Below are 23,388 nucleotides of genomic sequence, written 5' to 3'. Positions count from 1 at the left end.
GTTGTTCCTTTCACCTCATAGAGCAGCATCCTGCCAGAAAAAAGGCTTAAAAGGCAGAACGAGGCATTTGCGCTCGTTTGCTGGCAGGCGAGGGAGGGAGAGAGCGTATTTTAGTGCATGGAGAGGGGTGTTTGCAGGGCAACCGGGCACCATGGGAGAGATGGAATGAGCGTCTTGTTAGATACTTTTCTTCTTGGCCCTCACTTCAGGTCTGTGTTTATGCTGCTCAGAAACCCGTTAGTTCTTCTGTAAGTCGTTACTAAGGCAAATTATTCAATGTAATAGAAATTACTGAGCTCGATGCGAGTGGGTTTTGGAGCACGAGGCTCAAGGCAGCGCAATGGTGAGGGAAGGGTTTCGGTTCTTTGTGACTTTGCTGGTGTGACTCCACCACCCACCTGTCATAAATCCATTTAAAACTTGCCTTTAGACCCAATTACGACCCCTCCTGCAGGTTAAATCTCGTCATCTCCAAGTGTTTGGAAAGAACTTGTCATTTCCAAGCGTTTTCCTGATTTTTATCACTACGTATTTACATTTGTTGCAGGTACATTTGCAGTCTGCTTATAATTATCCCGGAGAAGCTGTCGCTGTATGAAAAGCCGTTCAGGCTCTATTCCCAGTTACATCCGTCACGTGCGGGGTCAGGATGGGCTGTTTATTCCTTTTAACACAAAAGTCTCTGCCCATGGTGCAGATTTCGGGTGGAAAAAGGGATTTTTACCATCGATCCGTGCAGGTCGCGGCTGTTAAAGCAGGTTCATCCCAACCCCAAGACTTTGAGACCACAATAAACAGTTATTTTCAGATGGAAAACTTCTACTTGTGTAACATAGTAATAGGCGTAGAGACTGAGATTTTATAACATAAAAAGCGGTAAATAAATCAATCAATCGACTGTAGTGGTGTTAATATTTGTTGCAACAACATAACGTGCTCTTCCAAGAAAGCAGCAGCAAGATGAGGTTTGCAATGATTCCTGTGTCAGTCCCAGGGTGATTTTTATTAACATATGGTTTGTATTGGTTCTGTGTCTTTTTCGGTCAAATAATGGATTATTCTTTGGTGTTATTTCCTCTAATTATTAGGTCTTTCCTCAAATTAAGCACCTGAAGTCGACTGGTAACTTTAAAAGCAATTTTCTCTCAGATGGGAACGCCCATCCTGGTGGTTGATGGGCAGTTGATAAAGTGTAATTAAACTCTTTATAAAATAGAATATTAAAATGAGCTTTAGGATGCTGTGCTAATAGTTCAAATGAAATGGCAACAGGTGCAGTGCTTCTGATGCCAAGTTAAATGTGGATCAGCAATCCTCGATTCCAGTAACACCTGAGAAAGTATCAAGGGAGAAAGAAAATGGGCCATACGGGGTGGATTGTGGCAGTATAATATCTTAAAATATCCCGTCAACTTGTGTTTCTTTGGAGCGGAATCGGTTCCCGTCCTGCCCGGGTTTGCTCTGGTTCCAGCTTCATGCACAGAACGTCCTGGGTTTGTCTGAATGAGGCTCCTGAATCGCTTTTGCTTCTGATCCTCCCCAAACACAACCGAAAATCACCGTTTCCTTCTGATCCCAAATGCAGAATAGTCCTTAATTTAAGAAACAGCTTCAGGAGCGTACGGGTTATTTTAAAATGGATGTGTAATTAAAAACAGCAATAAGAACAAGTATGAACTGACATGCTGCAGTTCCCGCTCTGACTTAAAACTGAGATTAGTTTGCTGGTTGTTGCAGACTCATATAGAGTGTGGTTGCCAGTGTTAGTACCAGTTTTAGCTCGGGGTTACTCAAGGGCTTTTGGGTGCAGTTTGTACAGCAGAGAGCTGCGTTCGCCATGTGCTGTTGTTAAACAGCCTCGTGATGTGGAGGGGACGGGGATTTTCTCCATGGGATGACTCAAAACTAAGCGTTTTGTAGCTTTTTGGAGCATCTCGGTTAGAAAGTGATCAGAAACCTCTGTTAGAAAGCGATCAGGAACGGCTGCCGTAGTCGCTGCTCTGTCTGCATCCACAACCACGTAAAGGAGCTTTTAAATCCCGTGGTTGACACAAAAAGGGGTTTTGTCTCCCATTTTATCATTTGGTAAATTATAAAGCTGCATCCAGCTCTGGGTCCTCAGCACAGGACACACATGGAGCTGCTGCAGAGGGGCCGGAGGAGCCTCAGCAATGATCCGAGGCTGGAACAGCTCTGCTGGGGACAGGCTGAGAGAGCTGGGGTGTTCAGCTGGAGAAGAGAAGCTCTGGGGAGACCTTAGTGTGGCCTTTCCAGACTTAAAAAGGGCTGAGAAGAAAGATGGGGACAGAGTTTTTAGTTGTGATAGGGGAAGGGGTGATGGTCTTAAACTAAAGGATGGGAGATTTAGACTAAGGAGGTATTTTTGGTGGTGCAGGTGGTAAAGAACTGGCCCAGGTTGGCCAGAGAGGTGGTGGATGAACCATCCCTGGAGACATCCCAGGCCAGGCTGGACGGGGCTCTGAGCAACCTGAGCTGGTGAAGATGTCCCTGTCATGGCAGGGGTGGCACTGGGGAGCTGGGAAGGTCCCTCCAACACAAACTGGTCTGGGATTCTATGACTTTCTGTTGCAGCTCCTGCTTCTGGCACCAGATCTTTCCACCTCAAGGCTGCAGCTCCTCAGCTGAGCCCGGTGCCTGTGGTGAAGTTGGAAAGACAATAACCTGCCAGTTTTCGCCTGCAAGCAGACGTGGTTCCTGCTGTGTTGCTGGTGCAGACGCCTCCTTGGCCAGGCCAGGGTCGGGTTATCCCACCAGCCTTCTTGGTGGGACCAGAAAGACTAAAAATTAATAACAGGGGTGTGAGGAGCTCAACTGGAGAGCTTGGCTGTGTGGTTTGATTTGATGACACCTTGTTGAGTTTTCCTTTTGCTTCATTTCTCCACAACCCTCTGCAGGGCTTTGTGGACCCATTACATTGATCCCATCTAGAAAAAAAGAGCTGGGTGCCCGTGCAGGTTGTGTTTGACGGGCTAAGCTGAGCATAGGTTTGTTTTCAGTCCTCTGTTTGATTCTTCAGCGTCACTTTTAGAGCAGGAGGGAGCGCTGCACGGCCAGGTCACTGCGAGCCGTGGCTTGGAAACACAGAGAAAATAGGAAATCGATGAAGATGGAGTGGCGGGTTATCAGGAGGAGGTTGGTGCTCTCTGTGATCATCGATTTTTCGAGCCGACAGCTCTTATCCGCGTGGCCTTCCACAGGTTTTCGACACAGGGTCGTGTGGGGAGGTGATTAAGCAGGAGAAGACGATGATTAATAAAAGGATATTGAGGCACGTATGTGTAACAGTGACTAAGAAGTAAATGGCAGGGTAGTGCTGAGAGGTCGGTAGTGGATTTCCTTGAGATCAGTGTTAATTACTCTGGCGCAATTAGCAGGTGTGTGTCTGCAGCAAACTTAGTGGAGGATGTTTGGCACGGGGATGCTGTGCAAGGAGGAAAGCGATGGGCGGGAGGCGTAACCCTGGGGTTTTAGTTTTTATTCTATAAAATGCAGCACCTTGTGCGTTGCAATCTGTAGATAAACCGCTTGTAATGTTCCCAGTTGAGAGAGGGAGTTGCCGCTGGGGTACTGGGGGGTAATGGGGAAGCACTGGTGGAGCACGGGTGCGATTCTGCCTTGAGCAGGGAGATGAAAGGATGCTGAGAGCTTAGTAAACCAGCCAATAAAAGTGATGCCTGAGATGGGTTTAATTCTGCTTTTCTGTAAGTATAGCAGGAGGAAAAGGTTGCTATAATGATTATAACAAAAGCCCGTACTGCCTGTTAGTCCTGACTCCAAGATGGTCCATGGGATCCCTGCCTGACATAGGTGAACAGCTAAGGGCTGGGACCAAGCTCAAGTCCTCACCGGTTGCTGAACAACTTCTTAGAACATTTGACACTAATTTGACCATTGTTAGACATAGGAATTAATGTGGATTTTTGAAGGGAGGGTTGGTGTAATGGTGCCCACGGCACCTTGGTCCTGCTCCCCATCGTCTGTGTGTGCTCCGCTCCAAGTCCTCTGCTCATCGGAAGAAATAGAAACAAAACAGATGAGGTTTCAATCTCGCGGTGTTCTCCCGTGGGACGTCATTAGCATGACTTGGAAATGTTGTCTGCGACATGGCAAGACAAATTTTTCAGCAAATCAAGTCAGAATATTGAAACATTTCAAAGAATGACTTTGAACGTCGTTATCTTGGCTTTGGAGGGCCAGGAACAAGGACGGAGCCTGAATCGGTTTGCCAACTAAATAGTTTTGAGCAGTAAAGCCCACATGCCGGTCAGATGCACCATGCTCTGATGGTACCGGGTTTCCTTGAGAATCTCAGTTTTACTTACCACAAGTGGAGCAGCTAAAAGTAATTAAACTGTGCTGTGGGTGGCACCTCCAAGAGCTTCTGCTGGTCTTGTTGCATGGAATCACGGATCTGCTTTTCTTCTGGCTGTGTCCATCTCCTTTTTGGTAATGAAATCCTCCTTGGTTCTTCATCCCCGGGTTCGAGCCGCCTCTGCGATGCTGGGGGCTGGTTTGGAGAGGTTGGTTTTTCAACCCGGACTTTTCCCACCAGCCGTCCTCGTTCTGCTCAGCGTTCCCATGGTGCCGTGACCATGGTTTTCTAGGCACCAGTGGTGAAAACGAACAGCAATCCATAAAGATCCCTAAAGAAGGAGTTTCTGGTTCCGTCAGGTTTTCCCCAGTGGTTTCGGTGACGTTATTCGCAGCAGAAGCTCCAGGAGCAGGTTCATGTCCAGATCTCCCATCTCCTGCAGCTTCTCTGGTACAGACGGGTGTCATTTCAAGCTCCTGCCCAATTTCACTCCACATAGGCACAGAATTATGGGGGTTATCGACCTTTTCCCCTACACACCCCACTCTAGAGAGACTTCTGCTCTGCCAGGTTAGAAATAGTCATTATTCAGCGGTTTGCAGTGAAGGACAAAAGGACTTTTGCACTTTTTGGTGTATTAGGCTATTGAAACATTGCAGACCGTAGTTATTTTCCCCGCGGATTCGTGGGGTTCATGCAACGCGCAGGTGGTTCCCCCACATCTGGACGAGCAGTCGGTTTCTATTAGCGCGGCCCATGGAAATGTGTTGCTGTTCTGGTTCGCTTTCCACACTCTCGCTGCCAAGCTTTTCTCCCCAAACATTTTCCCTGTCCTGGTTCAGGTCGCAATTCTTCATCCAGATAAACAGGGTGGGGTGTAAAACTTTTCACTCTGAACGGTGTCTGGATTTCTGAGTCGTCCGGGGCTTTCCTGGGGAAATCGTTTGCTGCAGGGACACCTTTGGGTGTCAGAAATCTTCAGCAGCACCAGAGCGACCATTTTAAGCTCATTTTCACACCCATATAGAGGCACCACAGCTTCTTTCCACCCACCTGCGCTCCCGGCAGACCAGCCCAGTTCATCCAATCACTCTGTACTGGTCACCAGTCTCTTTTCTTCTCATGATCAGACTATTTCCATCAATGCATTTCATCAGTCTTCGATGTGACATGTGATGACCTAATTATTATTATTATTATTTTGCTTAACGATGAAATCCATGGCGTTCCTTATCCTTCCAGTCTTGGTGCAGAAGTGGAGACCGAATCCCAAGGGTTTCTGCTTTATTTACTCTCTCTGTGTCACCGAGAGACCAGAAACAAACGTTTGATGCTTTAGGAGCAGAGTAAATCCAAAGTGTTTCCATAGTATCGTATTTCCTGCAGTTACTCGTGGTTTGCTTGGGTTGTTTTTATTAAAGCTTTTATATTTCTATATAAATTTTGTCTAGAGGAGTTTGTGCCCCAGCCTTGGGATTCTGGCAGAGTCCTTGGTACCAGTTCAGTGTCTTTGTTTCTTGTTTCCATAAGAGATTATCAAAGCAGGATGGAATTGTGTGCGATTAGGGTGCATGTGAAATCCTGCTCTTCCTACTGATCTGTAAGCTGTTCCCTTGGCTTTCTTTCTGTTTCCTGCTGCTTTCTTGCTTCGTTCTTGAAGGGAGGATTCAGACCTATACAGGTAATTTCCGCTCCTGGTTCTGCATGGCATAAGTGTCTCCGTCACTCGGTACCATCGCTCCGTTAGCGAACCTGTAAATATCTGATGCAAATCTTAACAACTCGAGTTCGGAGATCGCGAAGGCTCCAGAGCGAGGGTTTCCAGGGCCTGAGCCCATCCTGGGTTCAGGTGGGTACTGATGGGTGCCATTGGGTGCCGGTGGATGCCACTGGGTGCCAGTGGGTACCATTGAGTACTGGTGGTTGCCATTGGGTACCAATGGGTGCCATTGGGTGCCAGTGCATACCATTGGGTACCGGTGGTTGCCATTGGGTGCCGTTGTGTGCCGGCGGGTACCAATGGATGCCATTGGGTGCCAGTGGGTACCATTGGGTACCGGTGGTTGCCATTGGGTACCAGTGGTTGCCGATGGGTGCCATTGGGTACTGGTAGGTGCCATTGGGTGCCGATGGGTACCATTGGGTACTGGTGTGAGTGCCATTGGGTGCCGGTGGGTGTCCTGTCCCGGTCCATGAGCGGGGGTCACTCCATGCAACGCGGTATGAAGTTGGGTGCCACCATGGTTTGCCAGCTTTCTGAAAACCAAGGGCAGGACAAGTCACCCGCCTCCATTTCTATCGACATGAGGCGCCTCCGGCCTTCGCAAAAATCTGCTTACTCAGCTGTTTAACCTGTCATGTTTCAAGAAGCATTTTCCAACACCCTCAGACGCAAGGTGTGAACTTCTTGTTGTGTTATACAGGGACAGGAGTTGGTCTCAATCCCTGTGGGTCCCTCCCAACTCAGGACATTGTGTAACTCTATGTAAAATCTGGCTTTTTAGCTGTTCTGGAGGTGCATTGGAACAGGCGCCTCGATGCTTTCTTCCCCTCCCATATTTATAAGGTGGCTTTTTTTGGCCATCAACTCACCTTATTAAAAATATGTTTGACAAAAGTAATTCTCACTTTATCTCTGAAAAAGAGAAAGTATGTATGTCTATATGTCTGTATATCTATATATATATCTATAACTCAGTAGATAGAAACAATTATTGCAGTTTAAAGCTTCTTATTTTTTCAACCTTGGAAAACAGAAGGCTATAGCACGATGTTGCTATCAACATCAATTGTCCTGCAGTTTTCGGAACGCGTGGCAACCCTTTGGAAGTAGCGTTATCACCGCACCATTGTCACCGTATTTCCGTGTTTTTCCCGGAACGTCTGACCGGTTCTTCGTTCTCTCTTCCCCGCCGCAGTTTTTCCAGAGGCCGCAGATCCAACCACCGCGAGCCGCCCTCCAGAACAGCAGCCCCTCCATCCGTCCCGGCGCGCAGACGCCCACCGCGGTGTACCAGACCAACCAGCACATCATGATGGTCAATCACCTGCCCATGCCCTACCCCATGCCTCAGGGCCCCCAGTACTGCATTCCGCAGGTACAGACGCCAAAACAAAGCAGCGTTCGCTCCATCCGGATCATCTCAAGACCCAGCGCAGGGTCTGGGGGTGTGAAGTTAAGCTGATAGTCGCATATTTAAGCCTCTGTCCTTTTTTCGGTGGGAGGGTCTTCTGAGCGTGGAGGCAGGAAGAATAAATTCTAGTTCTGGCTTTGGGAAAATGTTTAGCGCTGTAAATGTACCTTAATTGACTTAATAACTCTACAGTTACTCTAAAACCTTGGGCCTTATAAGAACACAACGCTACTGAAAGTAGAGGAATGACTCTTGTACTTGAGCTCTCAGGTCCTCCCTGTGTTGTCTGTAGGTGACACAACTCACTCGTCCTTGACAGTGACATTTCTGAATCTAAAACACTTACATTTCTTAATCAAAAATACAATTATAGTACAGATGGAGAAACAGGCATCGTAATCTTGTTTAATGTCTTTGTTATCCTTTTGTTCTGTTGTGAGCAGGGATAAGAGGTGCAGGAAAATCCACACTGATAAAAACCCATTGACCATCAGATCCTTATTGATTTGGGGGCCTCGATCGCAGTTTGTGTAACAATATGAAGTTGCCCAACTCTTTGTAAAGCGATGGTTATTGATTTCCCCCCAGTACCGTCCCAGCGGCCCCCCGTACGTCGGGCCCCCCCAGCAGTATCCCGTGCAGCCCCCCGGACCAGGACCCTTTTACCCAGGACCAGGGCCCGGAGAATTCCCCAATGCCTACGGTAAGTTCTACGTGGAGATTTCTTTGAGAAACAGTGTTTTCTGGGTGTGGTTTTTTCCTGTCATAAAGCTGAAGATTTAGAAGAGCCGGATGGATTAGCGTTTGGTTTGATCTTCAGACAGCTTCTCAGTGTGGTTGTGTCACACCCTTTTGTTATTCGCTCCCGAAATGCGTGGTCACAGAGAATTGTTTGTGCGAGTGCTTCAGGAGAAGCTGCAGCTCACAGGGACACCCGGACGTGCATGTGGACAAGAATAGCGGTTATTTGCTCCTCCCTGCTCCATTGTTATTATTTTGTAAGGTATCGTGAGTGTAAGGTTTCCATTGAGCTGCGCCCTGGGTGTGTTCCTGGTGATACAGTTTGCGTTGCTTTCCCTTGTTCAGTGAGGGAAAAGAACAAGCCCCGTGCTCCGATTCACCGCTCTCACGCTGCAGGAATCAAGTCAGTCCAATCAAACCCGCGCACAAGCCGAAATTTGCCCTTTTCACGGACACGTCCTGGTCTCGCCTCTTCTCAAGCGAAAGGGTTGGGGTGTTGCCCAGTGTTGTCGTGTGTGCCGTGGTTGTTTGGTGCGCTATATTTGGGATATTTGGTTGACTCCTGCAGGTGCTGAGCTCCAAAGCTGCACCTAAAACTGGGGCGGCTGCGTGTTCAGCACCGCGATCCCTCCTGCCGGCACCTCGATGTCCTTCGCCCTGCTGTGACCGCTTTGGTCCCCGTTTGCAGACCCCACGTCTCTCCGTGTCCCACGACGCCTCTTCTCTTGGCGATCATCCTTTACACAACGTCATTAAGTCCTTTCTTAATTCCAGTGCATTGCCATGTATGATACACGTCATACACCCATCTAAAGGTTTCTGTGCGATCTGTGTTTTGATATTCCAAACAAGTCACCTCCCGCCAGCCGTGTTTGGATGCGACGCACAATGCGGTATCTTGCCGTCATGTGTATCGCTTCTTTTTGATCATCTTACCTTCTCTTGCTCATTTATGGGAACATTTGATTCTCATCACCACCCTACTGTATACAATTTTCAAAGGGTTTTTGCCTCTCAATATCAAATTTGAGTTATTTTTTCAGACTGATTGCTCATGTGCATCCCGGCATCTGTTGGGGCAGAGGTCCCATCCCCTTCCCTGCGTGGAGCTGTTGGCGTTTCGGACATTTCAAGCGCGTGATTCCCTCATGGGCCGAACAACAGCCCCATGCCCTTGGCACAACCACCTATTTGCTTTTCACAAGTACAGGTTCCTTTTAAAGGGGGGAAAAGCCCCAGTTCCTTCCCTACTCATTTCAAAAGGTCTGGATTCTTTCTGTTTTTTTCCTTCTTCCTTTTAGAGCTTTTTAAATGGATTTGGTGTATATAGAGCTAACGAGACTCCTTTGAAAAGTTGCCATGAAGCCTTCAAACCTGGTTTTGCAATTCCTGAATAAAAGGAGACAGAGCAATGATAAGGCAGCTACTTCCTGTTGGCTTATCCTAGAAAAAATGAAGAGCAGAAATACTGCAATGGCTCTTTAAACCCAATCTGCTAAATGAGGAAATTCCCCCGTATTCCTCATTTTTTCTGCTGTTGCGGGTCTGCTTTCTTCCTTTCTGCTTGCCGAATGCCATTTATCTGTCTTCACTTCTATAATTTGGAAAAGTTTCTCTCCTGGTTCCTTTCCGCTCCTGAAAGCGCCTGGTTTTTTGCACAGAGCTTCGTCATCTTTTAGTTTTCGGTTGTTGCGCTTGTGGAGCAAAACCAGGGCCCCGAGGAGCTGGGATCACGGGTTTGCTGGTGCTCGTCCACCTTTCCCTCCTGTTGATCTCTTGATACTTATTCAGGGCTTGAAGATGTTCATTGTCTCACCAGGAGCTGCTCGTGATGTTAAGACACAACTAAACTCACAACCCAGCGCTGGCCTTTCCCTTAAACCTCAGGACTTGGTGGTGAGCGTGGCTGCCGGACGGCAAAATCATCGAGGCTTGGCAAGCGGGAAAGAAAACGATAAGGGGAAGATACCGCCAAAGGCAAAACGTGTGTAGATGGCCAGAGCATTTGTTTTCAGACGCCGCAGTTTTGCGGTTTATCGTTCTCTTTTGCACCGGTTTCTGTGCTGCTTTGGGAAAGGCCTTGAGATGCTGAATGGGAGGGAGAGCGAGACTGTGGCGTCGATGGGCTGGAGAGGGGCAAAAGGCAGAAGGAGCGGAGGGCGCCGCGCTGGAAAACGCACCCGGCTGTTGCCACAGGAGCTGTAGTTCTGCGCTGAAGTTGATTTTGCTTCTCAGCATTTGCTTTCTTTTCAAGTCTTCCCAAAGGAAAATCTCCTCTCTGGCCTGGACGGCCCTACCGGCCGATTCCATCAGGTTTCTAGGAAATGAGAAGTCAAGGTAGTTAGCGCATTGCGGGGCTCCCTGACCGGCTCCTGGCCTCTCGTTCTCTCCAAACTCACCTTGTGCTCCTGCCTGCTTGGCCAACGCGTCAGTCACAAGAGTCGGAAGCTTCATCGGTGTTTTATGGAGGATTTTCGCTTCCCAAGCCACGGGGACACACGGGGAATTCTGTGTCCCGAGGCCACGCTGCCTGCCCTGGAGTTCAAAATGAGAAGTTTGTCGAGTCATCTAGGCCGCCTTAATTGCCACCTTGACCTCCTTCTTTGATTACAGACACAGGATACAGATTTTCTTTCCCGTTTAAAGGTTGGTTCAGTTGAAGAATAAAAGAGATTTCTCCGGATGCGAGTGCAAGCAGACGGTCCATCCCCAGCCATGTGCAGAAGGAAGAAAACCCAGCACTGTTGTACAACTTCACCTGATATCTGATCCACGGACAGAAAACAACTCTATTCCACCACCTTCAGTGATGTCTGGCACGTTTTTAAAGCACTCAGGCGTTCTGAGCCCGTCTTATTCCATACAGAAAAAACCCAATGAAACTGCACTGGATGTTATGAACATAATCCACAACACGGTGTCATTTTGCAATAGTGACCGCAGTTGTGCTGGTTTGTTTCGCAGCGTGAGAAGAACAGGGCTTGTAATTAAATTTTCTGGCTACGCTTCGAAATAGGCTGCGGTTGATCTTGCAGATTCCTTGTGTGATGGTTTGACTGAATTTCTCTACAAAGGCAAAAAAAACCCCACACCAAACCCACCTGTTTGTCGGTCCGAGGAGTCCGAGGATGGGCCACTTTTATGTTCCTGCCTGTGGTATCAGAAGCCTCTTGGAAATAGATGTACATGGTTGGTTCTTCTCTTCATGGAGGAAAATATGAAATAATCCCTGAATCGCTTGTTACGGAGCAGCAGCTTCTGGTTTAGTGGGATGGGGAAGAGAAAACAGAGGCTGGTTATCAGTTGGTGTTAGAAATCACAGAATCCCAGAATGGACTGGGTTGGAAAAGCCCTCAGAGCTCATCCAGTCCAACCCTTGGTCCAACTCCAGTCCATTGACCAGATCACGGCACTAAGTGCCATGGCCAATCTCAGTTTAAACACCTCCAGGGCCGGTGAGTCCAGCACCTCCCTGGGCAGCCATTCCAGTGCTGACCACTCTCTCTGCACAGAATTGCTTTTGAATCTCCAGCCTCAGTTTCCCCTGGCAGAGTTGAAGCCCATGCCCCCTTGTCCTATTGCTGAGTGCCTGGGAGAAGAGCCCAATCCCCCCTGGCTAGAACTGCCCTTCAGGTCGTTCTAGAGAGTGCTGAGCTCAGCTCTAAGCCTCCTCTGCTCCAGTCTGAACAAGCCCAGCTCCCTCAGCCTCTCCCCATAGGGTTTGTGCTCAAGTCCCTTCCCCAGTCCTGTTGCTCTTCTCTGGACCCGCTCCAGCACTTCAATCTCTTTCCTGAGCTGAGGGGCCCAGAACTGAACACAACACTCCAGGTGTGGCCTCCCCACTGCAGAGCACAGGGGCAGGATCACTGCCCTTGCCCTGCTGACCACGCTGGTTTGGATACAGGACAGGACACCATTGGCCTTCTTGGCCACCTGGGCACACTGTTGGCTCACGTTGAGCTTCCTGTCCATTAGTGCCCCCAGGTCCCTTTCTGCCTGACTGCTCTCCAGCCACTCTGTGCCAGCCTGGAGCGCTGCAGAGGGTTCTTGTGGCCAAAGGGCAGGACCCGGCACTTGGCCTTGTTGAACTTCATCCCATTGGGATCAGCCCATTTTCCCAGTCTATCCAGACCCCTCTGCAGAGCCTCCTGCCCTCCAGCAGCTCCACACTCCCTCCCAACTTGTTGTCATCCTGGATTTTGAAGGGAAGGAGCAGGTGGCTGTTGCGCTTGGGTTTGTTTCGTTCCCAAATCAACTGGATTTCCCCCCTCGTTTCCCAGGAACGCCGTTCTACCCGAGTCAGCCCGTGTACCCGTCGGCTCCCATCATTGTGCCTACGCAGCAGCAGCAGCCGCCGCCAGCCAAGAGAGAGAAAAAAACGGTGAGTGATGGTCAGAACCCAGCCGGCCCCGCGGAGAATTGTCCTGCTCCTAGCACCCAACACCATTAATAACCATCCTAAGCTTGAAATTGAGCTTAATCTTCACAGAGAGGCCGAGTCTTGCCTTTCTTACCGAAGTGTAATTAAACACTGGATAATGCTGCGATGGGTGTTATTTTCAGGTTTCTATCTATGGGGACTTTCTGCTCTGAGTTTGACATCCTAGCCAGTCAAAAAGGAGAATATTTTTGTTGGTTTTTAACAAGTGTAAATGAAAGCAGCGTGGGATCCTCAGCCGCCTGCGCCACTGCTTGAGAGCTGGCCCCGAGAGCTGGGGGATGAACAAACTCAGATCGGTTGGGAGAATGGTGCGAATTGGTTCAAATAGATAAAAAAGAAATGGTTCAGTATCATGCCTTGGAAAAGGTAGAAAACCAGTAAGTTGTGGATATACTTTGAGGTTTGAAAGAAACTGAACACAGGGCGGTATCAAGGGTAGAGGTTTGGAGACCACGCTTGCTCTTTTCTGAATTCGCTGGGGAGAATTAATGGGATTTAAAGCCATTGAGAATGGTGGACGCCCACCGGGTGAATGTGACGTTAGCTGAGTTCTTGAAGAGGAAAAGCAAAAGGTTTTTTAAACACTTTTCTCTGCTTGCACTATTTCAATTTGCTAATTGCAAACTGAAGAAATGAGAGAAACTAAAGAAAAATCAAGTATATCTACGTACACATGCCCACGTGTGCTATTAGTTAAATATTCGAGTCCTACAAACCTTTGGTCAGGGAAAGCGGGTTTGAGTGCCACTGGAAACTTGTCAGGAGGGCAGGAATTCCTGCCAACTCTTTAAGCCCTTGTTGCTGTGATTAATTAAATGTTTTAGCAGAAAAACTCCATCAAAAAGAAAAGCAGCCCCCATCTTGTCACCATCCTGAGCACCATGTGTGTGTTTATTTGCCCAAAGCGTCAGGAAGACATCACACGATACTGAAGCTGATGAATCCCAAAGCCCTTCTGCACTTAACGACTTTGTGTATTTAAGGTTTATGAGAATCTGCAGTTGTTATATTGAAGTTTAAGACTCGGTTTCACTGTTGCCCGTATCCAGTGACACCAATGGGCTCGACTGTCAGCTGAGGTTCCGAATCAGCCTGTTCTCAAGTGGTTTAGTTTGGAAAATAACTTTTCCTTCCTGTTTCGGGGCTGTAAAGGGGCTCAAAAAACGCTTGTTTCCTAAATGCTGATGATTTTCTTAAGGCTTCAGTTTGTTCTTGTGCTTTCCCTTTCCTTTTGTTTGGTTCCCTCTGTTTTGTCACTTTAACTTTGCTCAGTGTGGAAGAGAAAACCAAAAGGAGCGGATTTGGAGCGGGGTCACTGCTTCTCACACCAGGCTAAACCAGCGCCTTTATTTTATTATCCCTGCACTTTGCACCAACCAGCAATGTTAGCTCTGTAGCTGAACTGTCTGCTAAGTTCTCCAAGTTGCAGTGAAGTTGTTTCCCAAAAGCAGAGACCATAGCGTGAATTACAGCCTCGTGCAGCGGGGTGCAGGTAATTAGACCCAACTGGTGTGGTTGATGAGCGTTTTGAGACGAAGGGATGACGTGCTGTGCGTTGAGTTATCGGAACAAAGCACATTGCAACGTTCCCAGCCAGCGCGTCTCTGCCCGGTGTCGCTGACGATGTCCTGTCTGTGCTCTCCCCATAAACCCCAAGGGCAGCGTGGAACGGGGGGGACTCGTTTGAATTCTTTCTGTGTTTGCTGCCCTAGATCCGAATCCGGGATCCAAACCAGGGAGGCAAGGACATAACAGAAGAAATAATGTCCGGAGGGGGCAGCAGGAACCCGACGCCCCCCATCGTGAGACCCACCTCCACACCCACTCCACCTCAGGTGAGCGGGCGCCCGCGTCGCTTTGCTGCTCGTTAGACCTGGTTCCTGGGTCCTCCGTCCACACCAACAATCACCTCACACACCCAGATGGGCCTAAATTGTCAGTATTCTTCAAGGATTTTTTCCCCCCTCCAAGTTTGGTCATTTTTACCTTGTGAAACGTGGAGCTGCAGCTCTGCTACAAGTTCCCCATCCCTGGTTTTGGATCAGCAGCAGATTTAGAGCTCATAACAACTTTGAGTGTTAAAGGAGGAGCCAATATATTTGTGAGAAACGTGTTTCTGTTAGTCTGGTGTACCCGAGGGAAGTCCATATCATACATGTGATTGATTATATATCTTCACTTGCATCACTGTCCATACCAAAGTCTTCCTGCCTTAGTAACATTGGTTTGGGGTGACCAGAAGGACTGTAGCTCAGGAGTTTTATCACAGAACTGTGATCCGTCTATCACAGGTTTGGATTCCATGTGTTCAGCCTTAAAAATGCCTTTTTCTGATGTAAGAGAAAGCATAAATACCCCAAACTGACATTTTCTATTGCTCACGAATCTCTTGCCGCACACTTTCGACCCCTTCTCCATCTCTGTGTCCTGCTTCACCGGAGAAGTCCACCTGTAGTGCCTGGAAATTAAATTTATTGGAAATCCAGGTCTGTTCTAGTCCTTTTGGACCTGCAGACCAGCGGTGCTGATGCCAGCGGGCGTCCATCGTACCATGAACGTGGGTCCATCGTGATGTGGACACAGTTCCACCACAGCATGAACCGCTGGGGCTGGAAGTGGCTGCGTTATCTAATTAGCAAATGGTTTCTGTCCTCTGGCCGCTCTTCCCCAGCTGCAGCAGGAAGAGGCGATCGCTCCTCGATCTCCCCAGAGCATCGGGGACGGTGTCACTGCTGGTGGCTCCATCCAGCATCTTGGTTGTCCCTCTCTTTTGGGAGAGATGGTGCTGAGCCTCAGGCCGCTCAACTTAGAGTTTCTGAACAATCAGAGGAGAAATGGCGTGGTTTGGCCCAAGCCGTGGAAGCTGGTCGTGGTTTATTGGAGGCGTCCAGCGCTCGGGGTCTGATGAGAAGATGAGAAGGTTCTCCGGGTGACGGGTGAGCTGCAGATCCGACCCTGGGCTGCCATCTCTCCTTCATCCACGTTCTTCCCAGTTTCATGTCACCACTTATTGGTGAAATGGCCTTTTCGGAGCTGAAATGTTACTTTCCCCTCTGCGTCCGGGTAGTTTTTCTGCTGTCTGTCCTGTGCCGAGGCGAAGCATCATCTCTAGAGACACTGCTTGCGCTGGAGCAGCCTCAGCTGGACCGGTGAAGCCGAACTGGGATCACCGGGCTACTGCAAGAGACCAAGGGGGTAGTTGTGGCTTTTGGCCATTGCACTGAATCCTTTGTCACACAAGGCGTCCCCGTGTGCTTTGGGTCACCCGTTTTCTGTCCTGCAACCAGCACCAAGCGCCACAATCGAGAAATTCCCAGCCAGCTGCGTTTTTGCAACAAAACCTGCAATACTTGACCAGAAAAGGTTGTTTTTCTGCCCAAGAGATGTCTGATGATTTGCGACTGCAGCCGCATGGGAGAGACGAGAGCTGGTTATGGACAGAATCAATTACATTTATTTTTGAGCATTTTCCATGGGAGGAGATAGAAGAAGAGTTAAAATGTTGGAATGCTGGTGGGATCTTCCTCCTGTTGCTTCGTGCTGAGTGACTTTCCCCATTAAAAGTGGGGAAGAAATAAAAACAGGGTTTCAGATTGTTTTTATACACGGTGCAGCTAATCCCGGCACTTACCGGCTCATTTTATAGTCCGAAATCTATTTGAAGATACTCCAATTAAGTCAAAGAGGACGGGATAATGTATTTTCAAGAGGAGGTTAATAAGTATGCGTTTTCATCAGCCGTAATTGATATTCAGAGCACAGCAGCCATGTCCAGGCGTCTCCTCTCAGCAAATACGTCGTCGTTTAACGTCCAGACGTGGTTTTGATGAGGTACTTGGAGCCACTTTTGTTAATCACAGCACTAGAGCTCCCAGAAAAAACCATTAGCGTAACATAAGCGAACATTTAAGCCCATTTAAGGCAGGAAATGCAAAGTTATTGTCCCACCAGCATCTCTAATTTATTTCTTCAGAGCAAGTAATATCTTAGATGAAATGAGATGGTGTCTTAATAACTGTGCTCAGTGGCTGAATTCCAGTAGAGGTGGATATTCTAAAGTGAGCAAATATTCAGTTGTAACTGTGCTTGAAACCTACGGGGGCTTTTTGTCCCTTTTGTCCCCCTTTTCCCCATCAGTGGGAGCCTCATAGGACAGAAAAACCTGTGGAAATGCTGAGGGTTTGGGTCAGCTCCTGGAATAATGACAAGCGGAACATCGTCACCATCGCCTTGTTCCACCACCCTTTGGAATCAAACCCTAATAGGTTTCCGGATTTTAGTTTTAAATATTTTTTACCTTGACTCAAACCTTGACATTTTGATACCACAAGCCCAAAGCAACTTTGTCTCTCAGTAGATTAAGTGCTTAACATAAAATAAATGGGAATTGTCCGTAAGACGAGCATCGCTGCTGCGGCTCGAGCGCCCGGTTTGAGCCATTTCCATACTTCTTGTATCTCCTGCTTTATAGTTGGCTGCACTGACCAAAAAGTGCTTGGTTTGAGCCACCAGCACCTCCACAGTGGTCGCTGAGTCGCTAAAACGCTGTAAAGTCCTGCAAGAGAAGCCAGCGAAAGGGGAAATAGTTACGCATTTCTATCAAGACGCTGCTTTTCACACTGTATATTTTTTGATGGGGAGATAAATAAACGCCAGGAGCAGGTATCGAATGTGGCTGCGGGATTTACCGACTCCCATAGATCAGCTTTTAAAAGTAAGAAATGCTGTTCTTTTCCTGGGGTGGTTGTCACACGTTGCTTTGCTGGGTGGAATAACCCAGAGCAACATCATTGCTCATCAGAGCCCTTTTTAGTGGTTTATTCTTTCCTGGAAAGTCTCTAAACGCTCCATTTTAAAGCTGTAGGGGTCAGTACTTAAGTACCATTTATATCGCTTTGTAATATTCTTGTTTTCCAAATGCCTTAAGAAAACATGTTGACTGCCCCGCCGAGTTTCTAGACTCGAGGGTTTCTTGTCTCGCTTGGTTCCTGTGATTCTTATTCTTTTGTCCATATATTTTTCATCAAATGGAACTGATGGAACTATGATCTTCTGAAGGTGAAGGGGAAGCGTTTTGGAAACTCACTCATTTGTAAAACTCTGATTTTCTTTGGCTTCCTCCGGATCTGAGGTGGGATAATTGTGTCTGGATTTCGGATGGTGCGTCCGAAGGAGCCGGACACCCATGTTTTGAGTGCTCTCCTTGCTTTAAATTGGTTAAAACCCCTTTTCCCGTGGGTCTCCTGGGGTCAGTGTGGGTGTGGAGCTCCAGAACCGCCCCCTGTGCTCCAGAGCGTTACCTTGAAATTTAACCCCGTTTTCTTCTTGGCGTGGTCCCTGATCTGATTTTGCAAATGCAAATAGTTGACTTGCCCCATCTCTAACGTGCACAAGTGATTTTGGTGGACTTACTTGGTCTTAAGATTTTCCTTCAATTCTGCAATAAAATAGAGGGGATTTTTTTGTCCTTCATGGACACAAGTGTTTGTCCCATTGATTGTGAGACCATAATTAAAATTAATCTCTTCAGCAGGCCACGGCTCTTTCGCTCCTGTGACTCCGCTGGTCTCACAGTTTTGGTTTTTATAGATAGAAAATCAGTCTGCTTGTAGAAGGCATTGGGTAGGGGTTTTTTAATAAAACCACACAGATACAGCCAGTCTGGATTATTCTCCTTCTGCAATAACAAGTATACTAGATAGATACACTACTCATGCATGCACACATCAGCTATCTGTAAATGGATATAATGAATATCACACAGACAGAATCACACAGAATGGACTGGGTTGGAAAAGCCCTCAGAGCTCATCCAGTCCAACCCTTGGTCCAACTCCAGTCCATTGACCAGATCACGGCACTAAGTGCCATGGCCAATCTCAGTTTAAACACCTCCAGGGCCGGTGAGTCCAGCACCTCCCTGGGCAGCCATTCCAATGCTGACCACTCTCTCTGCACAGAATTGCTTTCGAATCTCCAGCCTCAATTTCCCCTGGCAGAGTTGAAGCCCATGCCCCCTTGTCCTATTGCTGAGTGCCTGGGAGAAGAGCCCAATCCCCCCTGGCTAGAACTGCCCTTCAGGTCGTTCAGAGAGTGCTGAGCTCAGCTCTAAGCCTCCTCTGCTCCAGACTGAACAAGCCCAGCTCCCTCAGCCTCTCCCCATAGGGCTTGTGTTCAAGCCCCTTCCCCAGTCTTGTTGCTCTTCTCTGGACCCGCTCCAGCACTTCAATCTCTTTCCTGAGCTGAGGGGCCCAGAACTGAACACAACACTCCAGGTGTTTTTAAGTTTTAAATATATTAATAAATAAAATAAATGTCCATTAAAATATGGAAGGTGTGTGAAGTGTTCAGCTGAGAAAGGAGTCGAGTCCCAATTCAAACTGCAATTGCAGAGAATTCCAGGCGTTTTGGTGTTCATCCCACTTTTTGCAGACTGTGCAGCAGAGAAATAAACGTGTTCACAACTGCGCTGTCTCTTGCTGTTGTTAACAGAAGTTGCCTTTTTTTCCCCGTTTTCCTCCTTCCCTTCCCCATGTACTCTTTGAATTTATCCCCTCGCTCTGTGTATCTTTTCTCCTTTTTCCCCTCCCTTTTATATTTTCCTTTCCCCCCGCACCCACGCTCTCCCCCCATCCTCTCCCCCACTGCTCGTGCTCCCCAGTGCTCTTTTTCCCGTTCCACGCTCATTTTCCCCCATTCTGTGTTTGGATCCGCAGCTCTCCAGCCAGCTCCCCGAGCACGGCCCTGCGGGTTATGGCACCGCCGAGAGCCCCCAGATCACCACCGGCTCCGCCAGCAGCCCCAAACAAGGTTTGTCCATCGATATTTCCTTCATGATTATTTTTAGTCTTTATTTTAGTTGGGATATTTTTGGCAGGGAGACAAGCAGGGAGAGGAGGGGACTCAGAATCACAGAATCCCAGAGTGTCAGGGGTTGAAGGGCCCTGGAAAGCTCATCCAGTGCAATCCCCCGTGGAGCAGGAACACCCAGCTGAGGTTCCACAGGAAGGGGTCCAGGCGGGTTTGAATGTCTGCAGAGAAGGAGACTCCACAACCTCCCTGGGCAGCCTGGGCCAGGCTCTGACACCCTCACCATGAAAAAGCATCTTCTCGTATTTAAGTGGAACCTCCTGTGTTCCAGTTTGCACCCATTGCCCCTTGTCCTGTCACTGGTTGTCACCGAGAAGAGCCTGGCTCCATCCTCCTGACACTGCCCCTTTCCATATTGATCCCCAGGAATGAGTCCCCCCTCAGTCTCCTCTTGTCCAGCTCCAGAGCCCCAGCTCCCTCAGCCTTTCCTCACACGGGAGATGCTCCACTCCCTTCAGCATCTTGATGGCTGCGCTGGACTCTCTCCAGCAGTTCCCTGTCCTTCTGGAACTGAGGGGCCACAACTGGACACAAGATTCCAGGGGTGGTCTCCCCAGGGCAGAGCAGAGGGGCAGGAGAACCTCTCTGACCTACTGACCACCCCCTTCTAACCCACCCCAGGTACCATTGGCTTCCTGGCCACAAGGGCCCAGTGCTGGCTCATGGTCACCCTGCTGTCCCCAGGACCCCCAGGTCCCTTTCCCCTACACTGCTCTCTAATAGCTCATTCCCCAACTTACACTGGAACCTGGGGTTGTTCCTGCCCAGATTCAAGACTCTACACTTGCCCTTGTTCTATTTCATTACATTTTTCCCTTTTCCTCCATTTTAACAATCTGTTGCTAAGGGAATGAATTGAAATTTGCCAATGTGAAACTGCTTTAAAATAATCATATTTAAGCATATATGTCCTAAGTGTTGTTTCAGAGCAGCTGGAAGTGTCAAACTCCTCTCACCCACAGGCGTATTTGTAGTGAGATGCTCTTAACCAGAGAGGTTTTATACCATTTGGAGCATCGCATGGCTGCTCCGGATCCTGTCCCACAGCACACGGGGGATTCTAATTAGGAAAAAGAAGAATTAGTGCGCAAGGATCTCGTAACAGATATTGCTGAGTTTCTCAAAGTGATTACGTTTCCTTCTCATATCGAAGGCTACACATTTCAAGGGAGGTGTTTTGAAAGACAAGGTGTCCTGGAGGGAGAATGGAGTGTGCTGGGTCTCTTCCCACACTGAAATTTTATAGCTGTTGAAAAGCTGTAATTAATGATGTGTGTACAACCGTCTCGTTAATGAACTCGTTGGAATACGGAGCTGACATCACTGTTTGCTCCCCGGTTACTCCTTGAATTGTGGTGTTTGATGTTTCTTTATGTGGAGGTCAAGAAGCGCCGTGTTTCACTTGAGCGTATCCTGGAAACCTTGGCCTTGCTGAGATGGTTTTCCAGAGTATTTGCTGGAGGAAACCCAGCCCCGGAGAGCACAGCTCTGGGAGAGAGGAGAGGCTGCCTGGTGCTCCAGAACTCACAGATCCCAGCGGCACAGCTGCTGTGTGACAGTGCAGGATGGATCCCCAAGCCTGATCTGTATCACGTTCTAAGACTCACTGCACACGTCGCTCTTTTCCAGCCGTAGCGCAGCCATCAGGGTGTCCCCTCAGTGAAACGGCTCCGCAGATGCATCTCCAGGCTGCTGCAGTGTCTAGAAACGGTTGGAAAGGGGACATTTGGGGCATTTTCTGGTCCCATCGCCCACCTGAAGCCGGAGCGTGGCTTTGGCTCGATCTTCATGCAAAACTAAACATCTCCATCACCTGAGATGCTGTAGGCAGGTTTAATGTCCATCAAACCAACAGCTGCTCACCTTGGCACAGGCACCAAAATGCATCTTCCTTTTCGAGCAACTTGATGCTGAACCATAAAATCCAGCACTTTACATCCCGTTATTTCAGCCCTGCGTGTGGAAATTTGTATTTCCAGGACAAGCAACTCTTCTCCCTCCTCCCTCTCTAACTTAATCCCTTTGTAGGCAACTGTAAGTAAACCTTGAGTAAATGGTCTTTATTTAGTTAGTTCCACAGGTCTGACTGTGCTGGTTTAAATATAAATCGGGCCTTGAACTGGGATCTAGCGCTGATGAGCTTTCCTGTGTTTGTCTCTGTTCCATCCCAGAAAGATTCTAACATTTGTTCCAGGCCAAAAATCGCTGAAAGGCACATTGATGTAAGCACTGCGGGAAAGAGCGAGCCCTGAAATAACAGCATCGGCGCTGGTTCGGGGTTGGGACGGGGCCAGCTGGAGGTGAAGGGACTTTAGACACCATGACGTTTCTTTATTTAAGCCCCTCCCGATGACTGGGGGCTCATCTCTCCAGAAATACATACACCAGGGTATCAGAATGGTTTTTCGCTTTGTCCCTGATGTTGTTGTTCCAAAATAAAACCAGTCATAGATAGGGTTGCCCAGTTTTTTTAAGCAAGTGTTTGTTAAAACCAGTATTATTGTTTCTCTTAAGACCCTTTCGCCTCTGGTGTTTCTCACCACCAGGATCTGCAGCCCTGTTATTTGTGCGTTGAAGTCATTAGCGAGGCTGAATTTGGGATTGCGTTGCATTTAATAACGTTTTTATTTCTCTTTACAAGACGAGCTTTTGGCATTTGCCGCTTTTAAAGCAGCTCCTGGCTTTTCAGGCTTCAAAGTTCTTATGTCATTTGGAAGAATAGGAGTTTTGTTACTATAATACCTTGAAAAATGGCGTTATTTAGGGGCAGGCAGTTCCTATAGGTACCCCTGGTGTGTACGTATCGGCCGGGCTGCAGAAAGCAAGGACATTGCTGGAGAATTCAGGTGCATGAAATCAGAGCTGCCGGCCTTGGCTCAGCTTGGACAGGTTCAGCGAGATGTTTAGAGCAGTATTTGTATTATTGTTACTATTTCTTTAAACCTCTTCCCAAATCCTGCAACGTCTCAGGCCCGGAGAATGTCGAACAGGGTTTGTGGAAAATAGATTCATGTCAGATCACAGTGTGGAAACGTTTCAGCCCCCGCGCTGACACGGTGACTCAGTAACGTGCTCCCGAACCCGGCGGCACCGCCAGCGCTCGCACGGGGCCGGGAGATGGAAAAATGGCAGCGAGCCCAGCGATTATTGCCAGATAAACACCACGAAGCAGAAACCAAGTCCCGGATCCAGGAGAATCTTCCCTGTCTGCCGCTCTGGGCAAATCTTCACCTCCAGCTCCCTCTCTGGCTTCGGCGGCTTCACAGGATCACTGGATGGGTCCTGCTGGCTTTGCCCAAGTGTTTCTGATGAAGGCTGATTTTGCAAGATGTGTATTTCTTTGGAAATCTTAAAAAATACCTATTGATGGAGCAAGCTTTCCTCCCGAACAGCTCAGTGCTTCCAGTAACCCTTGCTAAAGACCATGAGAGGAAGGATCTTGGCATATTTAGGAAAAGGGACCTGACTCAGTTTGGGTGAATTTTGCACTGATTTTCAGTTTTCCCTTCCCAGCTGTAGTTGTTTCACGTGTTTCTGTGATAGTTGACAGTGCTTAACGTTCCTTTGCCAGGACTTGGAGGTTTCTTATCCATGATCATCAAGTTAAGATTTATTTCTCATTAGCCAAATCTCCTGAAATCCCCCTTCCTCAATTTTTCTCCTCGAATTTTGCACACCTCACCTGTATCAGTGGCGAATATATTGGCCAAATGCTGTGTATTTTCCAAGGTGCAGTTGTATATTTTTGCTGGGTTTTTATCTCTTGGAATGTTTTTCTGGACACTTCAAATGCTGCTTTTTTTTTTTGAGCAATCTCATTTGTCTCAAGGGAGAAAATATCCAGGCAGTTGTTTATAGCCCTAAATGTC

At 48.2% G+C, this 23,388-nt stretch overlaps 1 protein-coding gene across 7 annotated transcripts in view; it reads left to right on the top strand.

Annotated features, from left to right (window-relative positions):
- Positions 1-23,388, top strand: part of EIF4G3 (eukaryotic translation initiation factor 4 gamma 3) — a 130,979-nt gene that overhangs the window by 63,739 nt on the left and 43,852 nt on the right. For 5 of the 7 annotated variants that reach the window (XM_065855403.2, XM_071798466.1, XM_065855406.2 and 2 more), the window contains 6 exons: positions 5,994-6,014; positions 7,252-7,431; positions 8,056-8,170; positions 12,489-12,589; positions 14,362-14,484; positions 19,366-19,459. In XM_065855403.2, the coding sequence (XP_065711475.2) occupies positions 5,994-6,014; positions 7,252-7,431; positions 8,056-8,170; positions 12,489-12,589; positions 14,362-14,484; positions 19,366-19,459 (634 nt within the window). The remainder of the gene's footprint in view (positions 1-5,993; positions 6,015-7,251; positions 7,432-8,055; positions 8,171-12,488; positions 12,590-14,361; positions 14,485-19,365; positions 19,460-23,388) is intronic. The other 2 variants (XM_065855405.2, XM_065855404.2) reach the window with 1 other exon arrangement.

This window comes from Patagioenas fasciata, chromosome 23 (genome assembly GCF_037038585.1).
Source record: "Patagioenas fasciata isolate bPatFas1 chromosome 23, bPatFas1.hap1, whole genome shotgun sequence".
Taxonomy (NCBI): Eukaryota; Metazoa; Chordata; class Aves; order Columbiformes; family Columbidae; genus Patagioenas; species Patagioenas fasciata.
Note: the sequence above shows the minus strand (reverse complement) of the source record. Positions and strands in the feature narration are given on the sequence as shown.